The sequence below is a fragment of the Gymnoscopelus microlampas genome, assembly GCF_963454915.1.
Source record: "Gymnoscopelus microlampas genome assembly, chromosome: 9".
Lineage (NCBI taxonomy): Eukaryota > Metazoa > Chordata > Actinopteri > Myctophiformes > Myctophidae > Gymnoscopelus > Gymnoscopelus microlampas.
Window position 1 is genome coordinate 36,531,791 of NC_139946.1, and position 18,824 is coordinate 36,550,614.

General features: G+C 41.1%; 1 protein-coding gene across 1 annotated transcript in view; it reads right to left on the reverse strand.

Annotated features, from left to right (window-relative positions):
- The window catches only part of ap1m3 (adaptor related protein complex 1 subunit mu 3), a 45,138-nt gene that overhangs the window by 13,474 nt on the left and 12,840 nt on the right, over positions 1 to 18,824 (reverse strand). The window contains exons 5-6 of the mRNA XM_084067503.1: positions 14,669 to 14,816; positions 10,416 to 10,542 (exon numbers count right to left, since the gene is read on the reverse strand). Of these exons, the coding sequence (XP_083923629.1) occupies positions 10,416 to 10,542; positions 14,669 to 14,816 (275 nt within the window). The remainder of the gene's footprint in view (positions 1 to 10,415; positions 10,543 to 14,668; positions 14,817 to 18,824) is intronic.

Below are 18,824 nucleotides of genomic sequence, written 5' to 3' on the forward strand. Positions count from 1 at the left end.
CTTCAGCTAAATTCTCAGCCAGCCGTCAGCTAAACCCTGCATCACCTACTCAGAATGCAACCCCTGACCAACTCCACTACTCCCTTCTGGGATGAGGAGGAGATGGAGGGAGGCCAGGAGAGGGAGGGGGGAGAGAGACAGAGACAGACGGAGAGACAGAGAGAAAGAGAGAGACAGACAGAGAACAAGACAATGACAGAGAGGCAAAGAGAGAGGCAGAGAAAGAGGCAGAGAAAGAGCCAGAGAGAGAGGCAGAGAGAAATAGTGCGTGCGTGCGTGCGTGCGGGCGTGCGTGCGTGCGTGAATGTGTTTTTGTTGGCTTGCGTTTGACATTTCCACACAGAAGAGTGGCTAGCTGAGGTCAGGTCTGGGGAGATCAGACAACTACTGACCTAGCAGGGAAGCCCTTTAGCACTGCCCATTACACCCCCCCACACACACACACACACCATCATCAAGGAATGGCAAAGGAGAAAGGTCACATAGACAAACACCATCTCTTGGCTCTCTGGAGTAATGGAGGGAGAGAGAAGGCAACACGGGTGGAGCAGTGTCTTAGAACTGTTGCCTCACATCAAGAAGGTCCTGGGTTCCAAACCCCCAGCAGCGAGTGCTTTTCTGTGTTGAGTTTAACATGTCCTCTCTGCGTTTGCACGCTTTTCCTCCTCCCACAGCTAAATGACATGCATGCTATAGTAGGTACATATTCCTGCCATTTGCCCTTGACCGAGGTACTGGCATTCCAAGTGGAGTTGGTCCCTGGGCGCTGCACTGTGGCTGCTCACTGCTCCTAATAAGTAGTTAGGATGGTCAAATGCAGAGGACAAACTTCCCCAAGGGGATAATAAAGTACCATAACCCATTAAGACCGGCAAAAGCAGCTGTCACTTTAGATTTTAACCAGTTCAACCATTATCTCATACTTTGGCTATTCAAAAAATAGCAGATATACAAGGTCAGCTTGTAGATCTGCTATCTTATATATATATGCTATCTTATATATATATTTTTTTCAAGCTAACATTTGTAACTCAAATCTTTGCTTCTGGGGGATTCTACAAATGTCTTCTAAGTCCTAACAGTTTTTTGAAAAAACGTATGTTGCTATATCAGTGGTTCTCAAACTTCGTTTCATGCCAAGGGCCCCTAAAATGATATGCATTTGGCCGCAGACCCCCATCTCAAAATATGTAGTTCCAGGGACCCCGAAGGAGCGAAGATTTGAGTTAACACATTTTCACGATAAAAAAAAAAAAAAGCAGATCTACAAGCTCGTAGCGTGGCACTTGGTGCCACACTACGAGCTTGTATATCTGCTATTTTTACCCGCTTGCAGAGCTGCGGGTCTATATTCACTCTGACCCGACATATTTCCCACATGTATTCGACACTTTTTTTGCGTGATTGGCTGTCGTTTAAGCCAATGGGATACGTTCCCATACTCTGAACGGGCGGCCTCGTCCTCCCAAGCTATGGGACTAGACACGCCTCTGACTGCCCATGAAGACAGTCTTCTCGGGCTGGCTGATTTTCCAGAAGAGCTGAAATGAGCAATGAGCAAATGAAAAAAAACGTCTAAAATATTCTAAACCCACTATAGCAATCTGGTAATATCAGGCTACATATCACTTAAATGTCAGAGCTTAACTCGGCATGTAAATATGATATAAATGTGTTAATGTGAAGTGGATTCCTTCCAGCGCTAGCCGATTTTGGCTAATAGTAACAGCAACTAACTATCAGTTTTTAGCCAAACGCGGTCATGTCCGCTCTCCATTAGTTCTCGACGCAAGTCGCGTTATTACACCCGTAATTTTCATGTATTGTACATCCCACAATAAAATGTATTAACCATGTTATGGTGCTGTAATGTCTTTATATTTTCGCAACATAATACTGTCTTTCACACGGGAAAAAAACATCACTTCCGCATTTTCTTCTTCGTTGGTCTAAACAAAGACACGGTTGCCAGATTTATGAGAGAGAAATAAGCAACCAGGTCAATGAAAACAAGCCAAATATTTAAGTGACTATTAGGCTACATGAGCACTTTAAACCTATATGCATCGGCTATTTGAAAATAGACTATTTGGAAGTAGCCGATCTACAAGCTCACAACAAAACAAATAAAAAGCAACTACCAATATTTACAAGCAACTTTACAGAACACGAGGTCGCTTAAAATTAGTACACATGGCAACACTGTGTGTGTGTGTGTGTGTGTGTGTGTGTGTGTGTGTGTGTGTGTGTGTGTGTGTGTGTGTGTGTGTGTGTGTGTGTGTGTGTGTGTGTGTGTGTGTGAAAAACAAGCGCCGAAACAAGCGTTTTTTTCCCAAACAAACACATTTACACTTGCGTGTGTGTCACCTACATTGTCAATCTATATACCATTTTAAAGGTACGTGCCTTGTGATTAAAATGATGCAAACCATTCCAAGATTGATGATGCTTTTAGCATCAAAACTGACGCTAAAATCAGCGTGTTTCATGCTTCATTAAAATAGCAGATCTACAAGCTCACAACGCGTCGCCGCCTTGTGTGCTTGTAGATCTGATCTTTTTCCTTTTTTATTGAATACTTGAATTAGAAAAGACATTAATGAAACCAAATGGACCCATTTGGGTATTTTGTTCATGTAAGCCAGTAGTGGAAAGGGCAAACTTGCTGAAATTAAAAGACACGTTGTGAGCTTCACTTTTATAAAGGCTATGTGGTATCTGAAACCCACAGACTTCATTATGGTCTGGTAAAGGTTCTACTGCACTTTTCGTTAACACACACACACACACACACACACACACACACACACACTTTATATTGGTAGCCAACCGATGAACCTCTCTGTGGAGTCCTTTCGGTTGCATTGGAATGGCTGAGATTTCATTTTAAAGACCACTTTTACATTTTGTGCTGCAGATTGGGGCAAAAAAAGCCTGCCGCAAGCGGGGATATTATGACTTGTCATATCTTGTTTTAATAGCCAAAGAAATCTTAAAATGACACAGATGCATTCCCGGTCTTAATGGATTAAAAAGGGGTGTGTGTGTACTGTATATAAAAGTGTGTTTGTGTGTGCATATGTACAGTATGTGTGCGTGTGCCAATAATAGAATGTCCCTGTGACAAATAGTTAATACGGTGTTGATGATTTGCAAATGGTGACAAACTTTTATGACGTTTTATATCCACTTGATTACAATGTCTCAGTGACTTTACAATGTGCTACAAGAAAAATCAGCCCTATATAAAACATCAGGGACTTAACTTTTATGATGTTTTATATCCACTTGATTACAATGTCTCAGTGACTTTACAATGTGCTACAAGAAAACCAGCGTCACTTGTGAGCTCACCATTTTTGCTACTTTTGAGTGAAACTAGGATTAATTTACAAAAAAACAAGTTGAAATATGGAGATACAAGGTTTCTGCCTGACAGCAACAAAATATTATATCCCTCTTTCCCTTTATTTGGAGAACCATGTGGACTGGATAAGGTGCACAAGCCAAAAATGTAACGGTGGTATAAAATAAAATAAATGCCAGTGTTCTTTCAACACCACAACAGTGGTGGGTTGTCCCTTTCCATTAGGTCCACCTTTTTGGTCCGTTGGTCCGTTGCAGACCCACCATGTGGTGCCAATAAACATTAACATTACTGCCCTAAAACCAGAGGCCTCCTCCGTATACCTTGAGAGTTGTCCCTCTCTGTGCTGGAAAGAAAGTCTCTGCTTGCTTGTGTAAAGCAATCGATGCATTTCTGAGCACTGAGAGAGCAAGCTCTCAAACACAGAACACATGGAAGCGTTGAGACAGATTTTCACATATCCTCCCCACGATAGAATCATAAGAGTTCAGGTTGAACATTAGCTAAGTTTCCCTTTAAAGAGGTATTACGAGTAGAGGAATTTAGTTCATCAAAGAGCTTCATGAAACTCTATTCCCTCTGCCTAAATGTACCCACTTGAACCCTAGCATCCCTATTATTTGGGAAGCATTCGTCAAAAATAGCACATCTACAAGCTCACAATGAATCGCATTGCAATGGGTTGTAAGAAGACATTTGGTGTAGAGGGGAAAAAGGACCTAGTATAGAGATGTGGGGGAAGTATATAGGATTTAAGTTACTAAGAGGACAATCCTTTCCATTCCCTGTAGTGACATTTACACACTGCTGTCAGAAGAGGGCAATGTTGGACACTTAATGCACTCTGTTCTGTTGCATTGAACTATCACAATTGGTGCACAACTTGCACATCATTTGCTTACTGCAGGGCTGTTGAGATCAAACATTGTGTGAAAAAAGAAAAAACTATAATAAAATCAGTCTTACTAAAGCTGACTGAGCAAAACACATAGACCTATGTGTATATAAGGTCACAGATAAAAGGAGAAACCTGCAACAAATTAGTGTCAAAACATAATAATTGAAGATGCGTCCATACAAGTGTAATGTATGGTACAATTAAAGGACGACTTCACCGCTTTTCAACCTATCTTCATATAATTGGTCCTCACTAATACTCATGATAAAATGGTAAAAAAAAATTCTACTTGGTCTGTGTCTCATAGGAGGGTTGTGGACAGTCCAGAAATCCGTCTACCAGTGACATCATCGTTAGGCATGATTTTTTTTTCCAACAAGATCTCACATTTTTTATTTAGATTTTTATTAACACGAGAACAATGGCTTCTTTTATTGCATTGCAACTTTCCAGGAATAGAAAGCCTGCAGTTTCTATTAGCTTGGATTCCCCATTGATGATGTCACTGGTAGACGGGACTCTGAACTGTCCACAGCCCTCCTCTGAGACACAGACCGAGTAGAAAAAAATTGTACCATTTTATCATGAGTATTAGTGAGGACCTATTATATGAAGATAGGTTGAAAAGCGGTGAAGTCGTCCTTTAAGCAATAAACAACCTATCATGCTCTGCGGCATACACAAATGCTGCCAGGCCCAGTTGACCTCAATTTAGGATCAAGATCTAAGTGACTGTGAACGCTTCAGTCACAAAAAACTGCCCCAACTGGCTAGTGTTTCAATTGGAACAGAGACTAAATCTATGGGGGAAAACCTCAGTAAATGAGGTTGGTAATTGTGGTCAAAAGTGCACATTTGATGTCTAAATTGCCCATGCCATTTGTGTGATATGTTAGAAAAAGTTGACTGATAATGTTAATGCACGACGTGATCAGAACAGTCCGTCGACAACTACACATAGAAGGGGATGTTATGGTAGGGTTGCAAGGCATAAACACCTCATTTCAAAAGAGGAGCGCACATCTTAGAGTTTAGTGGTGCAAAAAACATTCTGGTCTACAGAGATGTGGGGAAAAAGTAATAGTCATACTTATATATCGTCGCTGTCAGGTGGAAAGCTCATACTATATCTCCATATTTCTCCATTATTTTACTTTTAATGCACAACTTCGTCGACTACATTGCCACACAAAAGTAGCAAAAATTGCAGATCTACAAGCTCAAAACGCGTTGCATCTGCTATTTTTGCTACTTTTGAATTTTAATCCAGTTTTGTATATATGAGGTTTCCAACCGACAGCAACGATATTTTCCATAAGTGGACGAGTGTATGTGTGCCGCACAGCAAGAGAACATTACAGGCCTGGAGGCTTGACCCCTGCAGTGGGGGGGGGGGGGGGGGGGGGTTCAGGTGGCTCTGTTATGTGGCGGGGGGCTGAAGCCCTCCCGTCTACAGGAAGGAACAGGGCTACAAGCTGTTCTTCCTGAGGAGGCTCAGGTCTTTCAATGTAAGCAACAGGCTGCTGCAGATGTTCTAGCAGTCTGTTGCAGCCAGTCAGTGTTGTCTTCTTTCGTTGCCGTGGCGTTGTTATGTTGGGGCATAAAATCAATACAAGGGATGCCAAACAAACTGAACAAGCTGGTGAGGAAGGCTAGCTCCATAGCTGGAGTTAACGCATTTAAGACCGGGGGAAAGCATCTGTGTAATTTTTAGATTTCTTTGGCAATTCCAAAAATTGCAGATATACAAGCTCATAGCACGGCACCGTGTGCCGCGCTATGAGCTTGTAGATCTGCTATTTTGAAAAATAGTGAAAATGTGTGCACATCTTTGAATATATAAATTTTAACTCAAATCTTTGCTTCTGGGGGGGTGCCAGGAACAAAATATTTTGAGATGGGGGGTCCTCGGACGGACAAATACATATCAATTTGGGGGTCCTTGACATGAAAAAAGGTTGAGCACCACTGATATAGCAACATAGGTTTATTTTTCCAAACAACTGTTAGGATTTAGAAGACATTTGTAGAATCCCCAGAAAAAAAAGATTTGAGTTAAAAATGTTCGCTTTAAAAAACAAAATTTCACGATTTTTCAAAAAAGAAAATTGCAGATCTACAAGCTCGCAGTGCTTGTAGATCTGCAATTTTCTTTTTTGAGAAATCTATTTTTGAATAGCCCAAAGTATAAAATAATGGTTACAGCTAAACAAAACTCTAAAATGACACGGTATGCGTTCCCAGATTGAATGGGTTAAACTGGATAATCTGGGTGTGGTTGCAGAGGGGAGGGAGAGGAGGAACGCTGGACACGATCCTCTTGAACCTCTCATCCACTCTATGAAGATCTGTCAGGATGAGAAGCACATTCATCCACAGACACTCTCCGGTACTATGCCAGTAGCCATCAGGCGCCACAAACAAACAAGCCTGACCCCCGATACAAGTATGATAACTTAACCCATTCAATCCGGGAACGCATCTCTGTCTTTTTAGATTTCTTTGGCTATTCAAAAATAGAAGATATTCAAGCTCATAGCATGGCACAGAGTTAGATTATATGAAGAGCTATTTGACAGTGCAGAAGCATAATGGACCCTTCGCTAAACCCCACCCCAAAAGCGATTGTCCAATGCCAGTTTAGCAACCGTTGTTAGCCTGGCACAGGTCTGGCAAGCCTTAGTCACCTGCCATAGATCGATGACACATACACACACTCAGTCTCACACACACACACACACACACACACACGCAATCATTTGCAACATAAAAGCAAGAACAGGAATACCACGATAACGCAATGGTGACTATGAACCAGCAACAGATTCCACGTACCCAAAACCATTGGAGGGTTATTTTCCCAAGCTGAAATCTGCGCTTAAACTGGAAGGCTTCATGGCTGTGCCTGTGTTGTTGAACACATACACAACTTAACGTCGGGAAAGTTACACGACTCACTCGCCCAGGTGGTGTCAATAATACTAATCACCGTAATCGTAACAAAATTCAGAATCACAGCGCTGCCCGTTTTGAATTCCGCACGTTAAAGTATATTCATTAATTTGTTTGTCTATTTATTAACTGCTACTGTAGTCTTACCCTGCGGTACATGAAAACTCCTGTTACAGTCATGGATCAACTTCAACCTGATGTTTGCACTTTCTCCAATTACGGTCCGTACATCTATATAAACGTTCAGATTTCAAATATAAATTGCTTATGCTATGGCCACGGATGTTAAAATTATGCACGGGACTCTCAAAAGTACCTGTATATTCTGTATTGTTCCAATAAAAAGCATTTTAATCCGATCGGTGGCCATTTTCTCATAGAGTTATAATGTATCAGAATGCAATACACCTACCAACCGACAGGGTCGCTTAGTTGAACACATATGGAGAAAATGGCCACCGATCAGATTAAAATGCTTTTTATTGAACAATACGGATGATACGGGTACTTTTGAGGGACCGTACATAAATGTAACATCCGTGGCCATGGGATAAGCCCTTTAAATTTGAAATATGAAGTTCATCCATGACGGTCGAGACAGACGACCGTTGTGTATCCATGGCTATTACTCCCTCTAACATTTCCTGTGCTTTTAGTTTATTGAAATAATGTCATGCACATTTGTCCAGTGCATAGCCTACTGCAGGCCTTGTTGACTAGATTTAGAAGAAGCTATTGCTGCTGAAATTATCGATTATTTTTAAGGGGAAAAGCCGTCAATTAACATTCAAGTCAATGGGTGAGAAGCAAAGTTTGCCAGGCCATGGGTGTGACTAACTCGCACCACCAGTCACAGAGTGGAGTGGGTGGGGCTTAGCGAAGGGTCCATTGCCTTCCTTGATGCATTAACGAACGTCAACAGCATCAACTGGACACAGACACACACACACACCTGCCCTCTGCAGTGCTCTAAAGAACTGAAAGTGACTGGAGTCTGTCTCATTTCTCTGGAATATGGAATATGATTATGGATTACTGTGATTATGGTAAACTCACATTTCATATCACACACACACACCATACCTGTAACTTTCACTAGCCCCCCAAAAAAAAAGAATTGAGAAAAAAAACACACAAAAACACAAAAAATCAAGCAGGGCCTGGGCCGTAGCGTGGCGGTCCAGGCACCCTAGGATGCAATGCCAGCCTGACAGTGTGTCGCGGGTTCGACTTCCGTTCCCGACGACCGTTGCTGCGTGTCACCCCCCATCTCTCTCCCCATTTCCTGTCAGCCTACTTTCCTATCCCTCTCTAAATAAAGGCATATAAAAAAAGTCCCAATAAAAAAAAATCAAGCAGTGTATCGATTATTTATCACCAGGGAGAATCGCGATATATAGCAATATCAATATTTTGGCACACCCCTATTGTCCCTACACCTTACTCTAAGACACTAATTAAACCCTCTATACAGACTTGACCAGGGTCCCGGACGGCTCTATACTAGATCCGCTCACTTTCTTCCCTCACTCCCAAATCTTTTTGCTGAAAATAGGAGACCTACAAGCTCGTTTCTCCAAAATCTGCAAAATATATTTGCTGAATGTTCACCCCAGAATATAATTTAGATGCTATGGTTCATGTGGTTAATTTGTACTGTATATGTGATCATCACTTCTTATTCATGTATTTTGCAAACAGCAGGTGGTGGACTGCATATGCAGCGGTCCCAGGGACCCACTGGTCTTTCATCTACGATAATTGTCAGTTTGGGACTTTTTGTTAGAGAAGGAAGAATTGTGGGACATTATGCACCCGAGGTGTGTACTGTGGGAGTAAAGGATTTAGCTATAGAGCAGGGGAGGAGTAAGGGTAGAGCAGTGGTTCTCAACCAGTGGTCCTTGAGGGGGTTCCAGGTGGTCCCCAGCTAAATGATGGAGAGTTGGTAACCAAATGGACCCTAATAGATCTTTAACTCTTGAGTGTAAAATGAAACCAAATCATTTTAAGCTCTCAAGAGTTAAATTATTGTAAAACAGCTGCATTTAATTAATTAAATAATTGTTATTTTGATTAACGTTTGCCTGTTATCTCTCCTATGGTACCAACACAGCATGGAATTGTGGACAAAATCTTATAATCTTATAACGATAACAAAATATTCTAAGTCTTGGGTCTGAGAGTCAAAATCTCATCAAACGGGGGTCCTTTGGCTCAAATGCCTAATAAATAATGGACCTTGATATGAAAAAGGTTGAAAACCACTGGGGTAGAGGACCAGGCTGAAATTGAAGGGGTGATTACTATGAGGTGAAAACCATTAATAATTTGAGCACCATCTTCAAAGCAGTGAGTGTCTAGAACATCGCCCTGCATACAGTGTTGTTGTTGCGGCACAATCTGGAGTGTTGGTTTGGGTCCGTTTTTTACATTCTCAGAGTTAACCCATTCAATCCAGGCACGCATAAAGGCCTAGGCTTACTGTTTCATTTTAGATATAACCATTATCTTATACTTTGGCTTTTCAAATATAGCAGATATACAAGCTCATAGCGCGGCACCGAGTGCCGCGCTACGAGCTTGTAGATCTGCATTGTTTTTGAAAAATCATGAACATTTGTGCAAGATGTATTTTTTATATATTTCAAACATTTGCACACATTTGCACGATTTTGTTTTCCAAAAATAACAGATTGCGCTATTAGCTTGTATATGCTATTTTTGAATAGCCAAAGAAATCTAAAATGACACTTGCTTTCCCCGTGTTAATGGATAAAGAAAAAACACTCAAGAGTTTTAGGACCCAATCACGGACATAACAAGAGTGTCAACACAGTATGCCGTAGAAACACATTTTCCAAATAAAGTCTCACGCTGCCATTAGCATACTTAGTCTTTTACATACCTTAAATGACCTATCTCTGAATAAGTAAAGTCTCTAATACATAGGCTTGCTGTCAGTGTGTTAAGAGCTCTTGAGGTGATGTGCAGTAGCTGGAGAATCTTAGAGATTTATACCCAGAGGATCCTTTTAATGATGGAACAAATTACATTATTAATTTTTATTTTTCCCCCTCTGGCCAATCTTCACTGAAGGCAATCATCCCCATTTACCTATTAAGAGTTACTCATGTTATCAGCACCTTAGCAGTGATGCTACACAGATTGACTATACAGTATATAGAGAACGATACTCACTGCCTGTGATCTCAAACAGTACTTTGTCATTGAGGCCCAGCCGGAGTTCTGGCATTCCTGACAGGACCACTTTGAGCTTGATGGTGCCCACAATCTCACTGCGGAGGACACTGCCGCTGGCACTTACCTACAGATGGACAATGGGAACAAATGGGCACATCTGTGACTGTACAAGAATAGCAAATCCTTCTGAAGAAGCAATAGCATGTTAGTCTATTGAAGAGGTTTTGAAATGCCAGTATATTTCATAGTATAGTACAGTACAGTCACTACAAACAATATAGTGTACAAATGTTTTACACAACCTGAAAGCTCTGCTGTCTTAGCTATGAATACAACACTTGTCTTCAACCAACTGTCTTTCGATAATAAGACGATTGACGAGACTTATTCTGAAGGCTTCATATGTCAGCATACACTGCTCATCAACAAAAGAGTAAAAAAGAAAAGAGATAGACTAAAGGTTGACGGGAAGTGGGAACACACAAGGACAAAGGGGATAAAAGACAGACAAGAGTCCCTGACTAATAAAATCACTGACAGAAGGACAGACAGACAAATCAGCAAGAACAGACAAGGACAGAGAAATAAAAGAAAGGCAGACACAAACGGACAGGCAGTGGAATTGACAGACTCACAAAAAAGACAGGTCGATCCGCAGTCATCAAACTAACAGAGTATTGAACAAATACTTATCTCTCAAGACAGATTCTGCTAACAGCAAAAACAATGAATGGGTTACCAGATTGTACAAATACATACTGTATAAGCAGACAGATCAACCAACTGAAAGTCAGGAAGCAACTAACAGGTTCAGAGTATGGGAGGCTGGTAAACATCAGATTTGTTGCGGTCTTCTTCATACATGGGTAGGAAAGACCTGTGAAATCTTGATTAAAAACTCCCCAGTCAGAGATAAGGAAATGGCTACGGCAGCAACCTACTGTAGCTGGCTGTGGCATAGAACTGTCAGATTTTCTGTTTCCCTTTCATCCAGGAGCCTGGTGAGCCTGCCTCTAGGGTCAGCCTTTTTTCCATTTTAATGGACTTCAGATTCATAAACTCTCTCCTGTTATGTTATACTATATGGCCTAAAGTGTTTCTTAATACAGTACACAAGACATCAGAGATGAGTCTCGTCTCATTTTTCTAGATCTGGCGAGAAAGAAGTCATGCAAAATTATACATGTGCCAAAAGCAGTGTACAAATCTAGACTTAAGGATTGATATATGGTTGCACACCAGTCGCGCACCAAAAATGGCAGATCTACAAGTGCACAATGTGTCACAGTGCAACGCATTGTGAGCTTGTATATCTGCTATTTTCAATGCACAACATCCGCCTGCAACCAAGTGTAAATTATACTTAAACTTCCCAACATCTGGCAATGAGAAGAGTACATTTAGTTGTCAGGGTGATTGTTTGCAGCAACAGCATATAGCACTCAGCAGTGACTTAACCTCAGAGACTTGACAGGAAGTCACAGGAAGGAAATATTTCAGTTCAGCCAATAATATAGCTCCTGGCCTACATGCTGTGTATGGTGACACTAACTGCAGCATGGTTCGAGAAAACATGTTGGTGTTATTTAGTTACCGGTACCTACAGTACAGTCCATGGCACTACAAAACACCTATCTAGTCTTTATTTTATCTATAGAAATGTGCATGAATATCATACTATATTCACCATTCTCAACCAGCTTTCCAGTCATTCACCAATGAATACAACATCATTGGAAGTACAATGAAAAATAATATTAAAAAAAGAATGGGGGATTGTTTCAATATGGGAAATTGGAGACCATTTCCTCAGAGATTCAATTCAAGGAAGGAGGAAAATTGTGTCTGTTAGCTTCAAGGCAGGCCATGGACACAATAGAGACCTTGGCTCCCACAGGAAGTATTTTGACCATTTATATTCAGTCACAATTCTTACAAGCTGGTTCTAAGAGGTTCCAAAAATAGTTGAATATTCTTCCACTAAACTCATACATTTATTAATCAAGGTACATGACCCAAGATATGCATCTTTTACATTTCCAGGGATGTTGCTAAGCATGGCTCTCTTCATCAGCCTTCTGCCTTCACTGCCAAACACTTAAAACACATTCACACCAGGGAAAACATGTCTGCAACCGATCATAAATGCATATTGTGCTTTGCCCAAGGCCACCTAGATAGTAGTTGCTGAGGGAGGGAAGTGTCCCTCTTTCAATGTCAGGCAGTCTAAATTATTGAACCAGTTAAACAATTACTGCCCCCAGCCACCAACACCCATAGCCACACCAACACCTAAACGATTACACACAGTACAAGAACACAACATGAAAAGGACTTCTCAATTTTATATCGCTTGATTTGCAGGTTATGATTGCCTTCACATCTATAATTAAAGTGTCTAGGTCAACTTTATTTGCTATAGACAAGTGTCCTCAGCCACACCGAATGATAAATGGAGGGTTTCATTCACGGTTTGTTTACTTTCATGCACAGTATGAAAAGTTCTTGGTTAAAAGAGAATGCCATTGTCAATGTTGACAGAATAACTTGTGGTTCAAAGCTATGAATACATACTATATTACACAGCCTTGTCAGAATCACTCAGCCGATTGTTTGGCCAGCTGCCGCCTTGTCAAGTTGGTCAATCTCACTACAGTTAATCACCACATCATTTGAGAATACACACGCTATACACAAAAATTGCACTGGCCAGAAATAGACAGAAATAATACACTCAGTGAGTTAAAGATATATTTAGCAAATCATTTTAGATGTCATAACTGCAAAGTGGATACAAGAGTGCCTCGGTTTGACACTGCAAAACAAAAACAAAAGTTAAACCAAAATAAATGCTCACCCACTGTGGGCTCCAGTCTTTGCAACTGGAGCCCACAGTGCGCAAGCATTTCTTTTTGTTTTACAATCGTAAAACACATAGCGTTAGATCGGCTATTAACGCAGAATTTATAATGTACAATAGAGACGTAGGGGTCTATGTAGTAAGTAAACACATTTTTGATTTTTGAGCCCTACACTCAGCTTCTACCAAACTGAAAGAGTGGATCATTTTGAAAGGTGTGACATTCATGGCAGTGGATTTGTATTGACACTTGAGTCCTGTACTGTACTGTACTGTATGTGAATAAGTCAGCACTCAAAATGGCCATGAATGAATGTACTTCTGTTGAGTCTTCACATGGCAACAGTGTGGCAAGATCTATTTATTAGACTGGGTCCCGAGGTGAGATTATCTTTCTCAAGGTTGGCTTCCAGGCAAAAAAGATTAAGTGCTCTGGGTGTGGATGGTAAATCCCCTGCCCTGGAAACACAGAGCCTTCATGACCAAAATATGAATCTTATCTCAACCTTCTCTCCTGGCTCTGCTCTACTGTGAATACCGAAAGTATTTAATCGTTTGCCCCCCAAAAAAATCCATTTATATTTCAGTATCTGCTGAAACATCAAAAAAGTTAAAACATTTTCAAATGATTCCTGTTTAATGGTGATGAGCTACATTTTGCTTTTGCATTTTGCATAGTATTATCTTATCAATTAGTATCTAGCATAGAAGAAAAATAAATACGTAGTTAGTGCAGTTGACCTGATCTCACCTTTCATACAGGCAGTGTGGTGGTACTGTGCTGTGTGACATCTACAGGAAGTGATTTGATGTGGTATCACATTGCAAAACACACCGTAGGATGGAAAATGGAGTTCAAATAAAACTACTTATCCTTGCCCTCAGACTCATTATAATTTTGTATTTGACCAATATATCGCAATAGCACTTAAATACATTTTTCATGGCATCCTGCAGCAAAGGCCGAGTGAAATTATTCAACCCAATAACGTTGTGTAAACACAGTAAATAGCTTAGTAAATATGACCACAAGTTGATGTAATAGTGGCTCACACAGACGATGTGTGAGGGAAAGAAGCTGTTTTCTAACATTCAAACGCAAATCAAAGCGATATATGAGGCAAATTTCGTTCACTAGAGGGAACACACTGTGCATAAAATCGCAATATCGTTGCAGATTCGGACATTAACGCAAGGTCTGTCCATGAACAGCTCAAAGCCATGACAAGATAACCCCACAACACTGGCAGTCTGGAACATTAAGATTCAAGTGATTCTGTTTGTTTTTATCTATTGAAATATATTTGATACTTTATATTAAAATCTGTTTTGGTGACAAACATTTTAAGACACACAAAGATTTGACAAGTGAAATGAATACAGTCCTCACCAGCAAGTTGACTGACTCAATGACATCCATGAAGACTTCATTCTTTCTGTACTTGATGCCCTCTGACCGCCAGGACACAGCATTAGTGACGGTGGCAGGGGGCCGAGGGGCCCCCACCTCCAATTTGTGGCCCTGCTGGGTAATGTACCTGAGAGAGACACAGAGAGGGAGAATGACAGAAACCCAGAGAAGGAAAATGTATTAAAATAGGTTTTGTAGGTCCCACACGGAGCTAGCTTGTACCCCTGCTGTTTGATAAACATCTGCATAGGTGTCCTCTCATCTAATGCTTACCAGTGTTTGAAGGACTCTTTCTGTTGCAAAAACAGCAGTATACTGTAAAATCCTCTGTTAATTTTACACTCAGGGTTAACACTAAGAATTTTACTTTCTAATGGGTCCCTGGGTCTTCAGAGCAAATGAAAATATAACTAATTTGCATTTCTTCTCCTAACTACAAGTTAACGTATTTCATTTTAAAGTAAGGACTGCAGCAGACAGTGTGATATCAACCCCAGACAGATTTAAGATGTCTTATAACACATCACTGACGCTACAAAAGGAGCTGCTCTGGCATGAATCAATTAAAAAATGTGTTTTGGAGGTATGAGCAGGTTATTCATGGCTGTAATTAGAACAAGAGGGGGTTACGAACCCAATGTGACTGCCAGAGATTAGAAAGGGAAAAATACCCCGTTATCTCGAATAAAAATAGGATGAAAGCGATCACTTAGAATGGATGATTAGCATGAGTGAAGAGTGGATGGGGTGAATGGACCAGAACGATTCCACAAGATGCTGCTTTGTTTCATTCACCTACTCAGGTTTCCGTTATTATTTGAGTTACTTGTTTATTCCATTTCAAATAATTGGCCCATTTGTTTAATTGAAATACTTCTATCATCTGTGTCAGTATGTCTACCTACTGTACCTATCTGTTCATGCATCACACAGTAGGGTTAGGTTGCCTGTTATTGTGAAAGGTGAGAAGCCAGTTTGCCCTCGTCATCAAACTAGTCCAGGGGGAGAGAAGTGTACCTAGGTAACAACAACATGTGACCCAGCGTGTTTATAGACAAACAGCTTCCCTGTGCCTCTCACATGTTGTGCACTGGAGCTTCAATAGAAGAACTCAGAGAATCAGGGCTTCCTCATTATTCATGTTACCATTTCCCCAGAACCACATTAATGAGACATTAAGGGCGACAAAGAATCAGAGCTTTCTCTGGAAGTACAGCGGCCGTCTGGGAACGGGAAGGTACCCGTTTCGAACCCAGGCTCACTCCTTGCTTCATGCGGAAGTGCCCTTGAGCAAGACTGCACCCCTAACTGCTCCCTGTTTGCCACTAGGTGGCAGCCCACTGCACCCAATGGTTAGGATGGGTCAGAGAACATATTTCCCCATGGGAATCGATACAAGTTAGCACAGATAAATGAATACATAAAATGACATTGTCAAGGGATATGTTTTTTTAAATGAACCTAGAGGTTCCAAAAAAGAATCCAAAAAAAAAATCTTGTGATGGGTTATGAATATTTATTATATATAAAGGAAGTAATATGTAGCACACATGGTTACACTGGTTGGATAGGATACAATGTGGCAACTACTATATGTTTATAAAATAATAATCTTACACCATCTCAGAAACTCCTCAATCATTAAAAAACACATGAAGACAGTACCACGTGCTCATACATGGCGGTATAGTGCTGACACACAGCATTTTCACTTTTGAAACCCCTCTTGACAGATCTCTCTCCCTGAGCTTTCTCAGTAGTTCTAACGCTAACCTCCCCCCTCAAAATCCACCCCTCTCCCAATCTTTCTTCTACAATATTATTCCTGATTTATACTAGCAGAGAAGTCCATAACGCATCGCACCACGACACATTGTGGGCTTGTAGATCATCTATTGGTGCGCACCACCAGTGCGCAACCAAGTATAAATCAGGCTTTACCCACCCCTTCACACCTACTGTACCCCCAAGCCACTAATCCGCCCATCCCTCTCCCCAAATCCACTGCTCTCCTTCCCATTGCACTTCACTAATACTACCCCTCCCCTTCCCTTCCACCTCCTGGCCTTCATTCCACCCATTCCTGCCCCCAATTTCCACTCCTCTCCACTATCCCCCTTTCTCCTCCCCTCATCTTCTCCTCTCTTGCCCAGGCCCGCAGTGTCTCCCCAGAGTGATATGATAGATTGATCTAACTTTCCACACGGATCTGATGCCCCCAGACTACCCCCTCCCCTCCCCCTCGATTCCTTCATCATCACAGTGAAATGGGTACCCGTGAAGCAGTGTCTTGCCTTGCAGGATTTACAGGCTATGCTGTGGCTTTTTTTTCTCTTTTCTGAACACCTACTCCTGGTTAGAAATAAATTACATTTATTTTAAATTGTTATCTAAATTAAATCTTAAATAATCATTACTGTTTTCTCTTCAATAGGATTCCTCTATGGGTTCTCATAGCCGTACGTTTGCTTTTAAGAGATCACAGTGTGCTTTTATACATTTTTCTCTCCCAGCTGGTGGTAAAATCCCACTCCACTGATGTTGTTAGCACCTGAGCCTACTGTACTGTGCCTTGGCCAGAAAAATCCTCAAACTATAGCCACCTCCGAAAATATGTATTAGGAGTACTTTCAAAAGGTAAAGTGAAACATTGTCTTGGCTTTCAGACACAGAAGCGATTTTTGCTACACTTACTGCTACAGTAAGGGAGGACAGAGCAAAATAGGAGAGGTCAAAGACTTGGCTAAATAAACAATGCATTAACGCGTATATTAGTGACACGTTATTAATTAATACTGCCCTATGGGCACCGGCTAGGGGACCACGCAAGTAGGAAACGCTGTAAATCGGGAACGATGCAAGTTGGTAAAGCATGCCCAACCTGTTTATGCATTACCAGTTGTACTTGTCACCGTCAAGAGTACCCGTTGTACCCATTATCAGTGCAGTACCCACCACCATAGACTGAGCAGACTAAATATGGAGATACAGGGATCCCATATTTCATCAAAAACTGCTCACGTCAAGCATAGGAAAATGTAGTTGAACCTTTACATTGCACTGTATGTGCCAATACTCAAATAAAAACTTGAAGGGAATGATCAGTAGGCTGCCCCGAAGAGATGACTAACTTTTGGGTCTAAAGGGTCAAAGGTCAATATCACAATCAAGATTAAAGGCATACTAGGTAAGATCACCGATCTGTGTGTGTACACACACACTCCTCCCTCCCCTCTCTGACAGGTATCAAAGTGATAGCTGTCTTTGATGCATTCATTGATTAGAGAGTGCACTAACAAGCACCGAACAAGTTTGACACTTTTATGGCCCAATCAATAAACTCGGTGCACAACCCCTTTGAAGTTCAAAGGGATCAATTAAGAGCTCAAGCTGATCTTCCCCCGTCATCCTTTGAAAATGAAAATTTAAAACAGCTTTTAAAAATGATTTCATGAGGCAGAAATGTTATTAAATTTCATAAGGATTTCATTATATATATAGCCTATGTAGGCCCAAGTACATATAAACACATTAGATGTATGCATCTAAATGAGTATATTGATTTCATTTTATTTCCTAGGAGGGCCTATTTATTTATTTGTTTGATAGAGGCGTCATCCCCAAGTTTCTTTATCCAAAAGTTCTGCAGAAGGGCAAGTGGGCGAAATACAAAATGAAACGGGGCAGAGAGGATTTCCAGGCTGCTCATACATGAACCCCCTCCTGCTCTCTTTATCATTCTCTTGTGGGTCTTTGTGATTTTTGCCTGTTTTTTTGTATGCTCGATGAACGTCAGGGTTGCATAATTAACACGGTTTTCCTCTGTTTTGGTGGTGAATGAGGTGTGTTAGAGCTGCTGATTGCCCTAATTCCCCCTACGCTCAAAGTGCAGTTGAAAGTCAAACCACACCTTACTCAGAAGGCAGTCCGGAGTGCTGCCATCCAGTGCTTTCTAAAACTTTCATCCTCTGATATATGAAGCATGTTGGATTGCTGTGTAAAGTCTGTTCTTTGTAAGGGTTTCCACAACACCAAATATAGGCTGCATGCAGTAAACCGTCTTTACCAGGGCCGACTGAACGGGCCAAACCGCAACAACATTTCATTGCTTGTACTTGTATGCGTGAGTGACAAA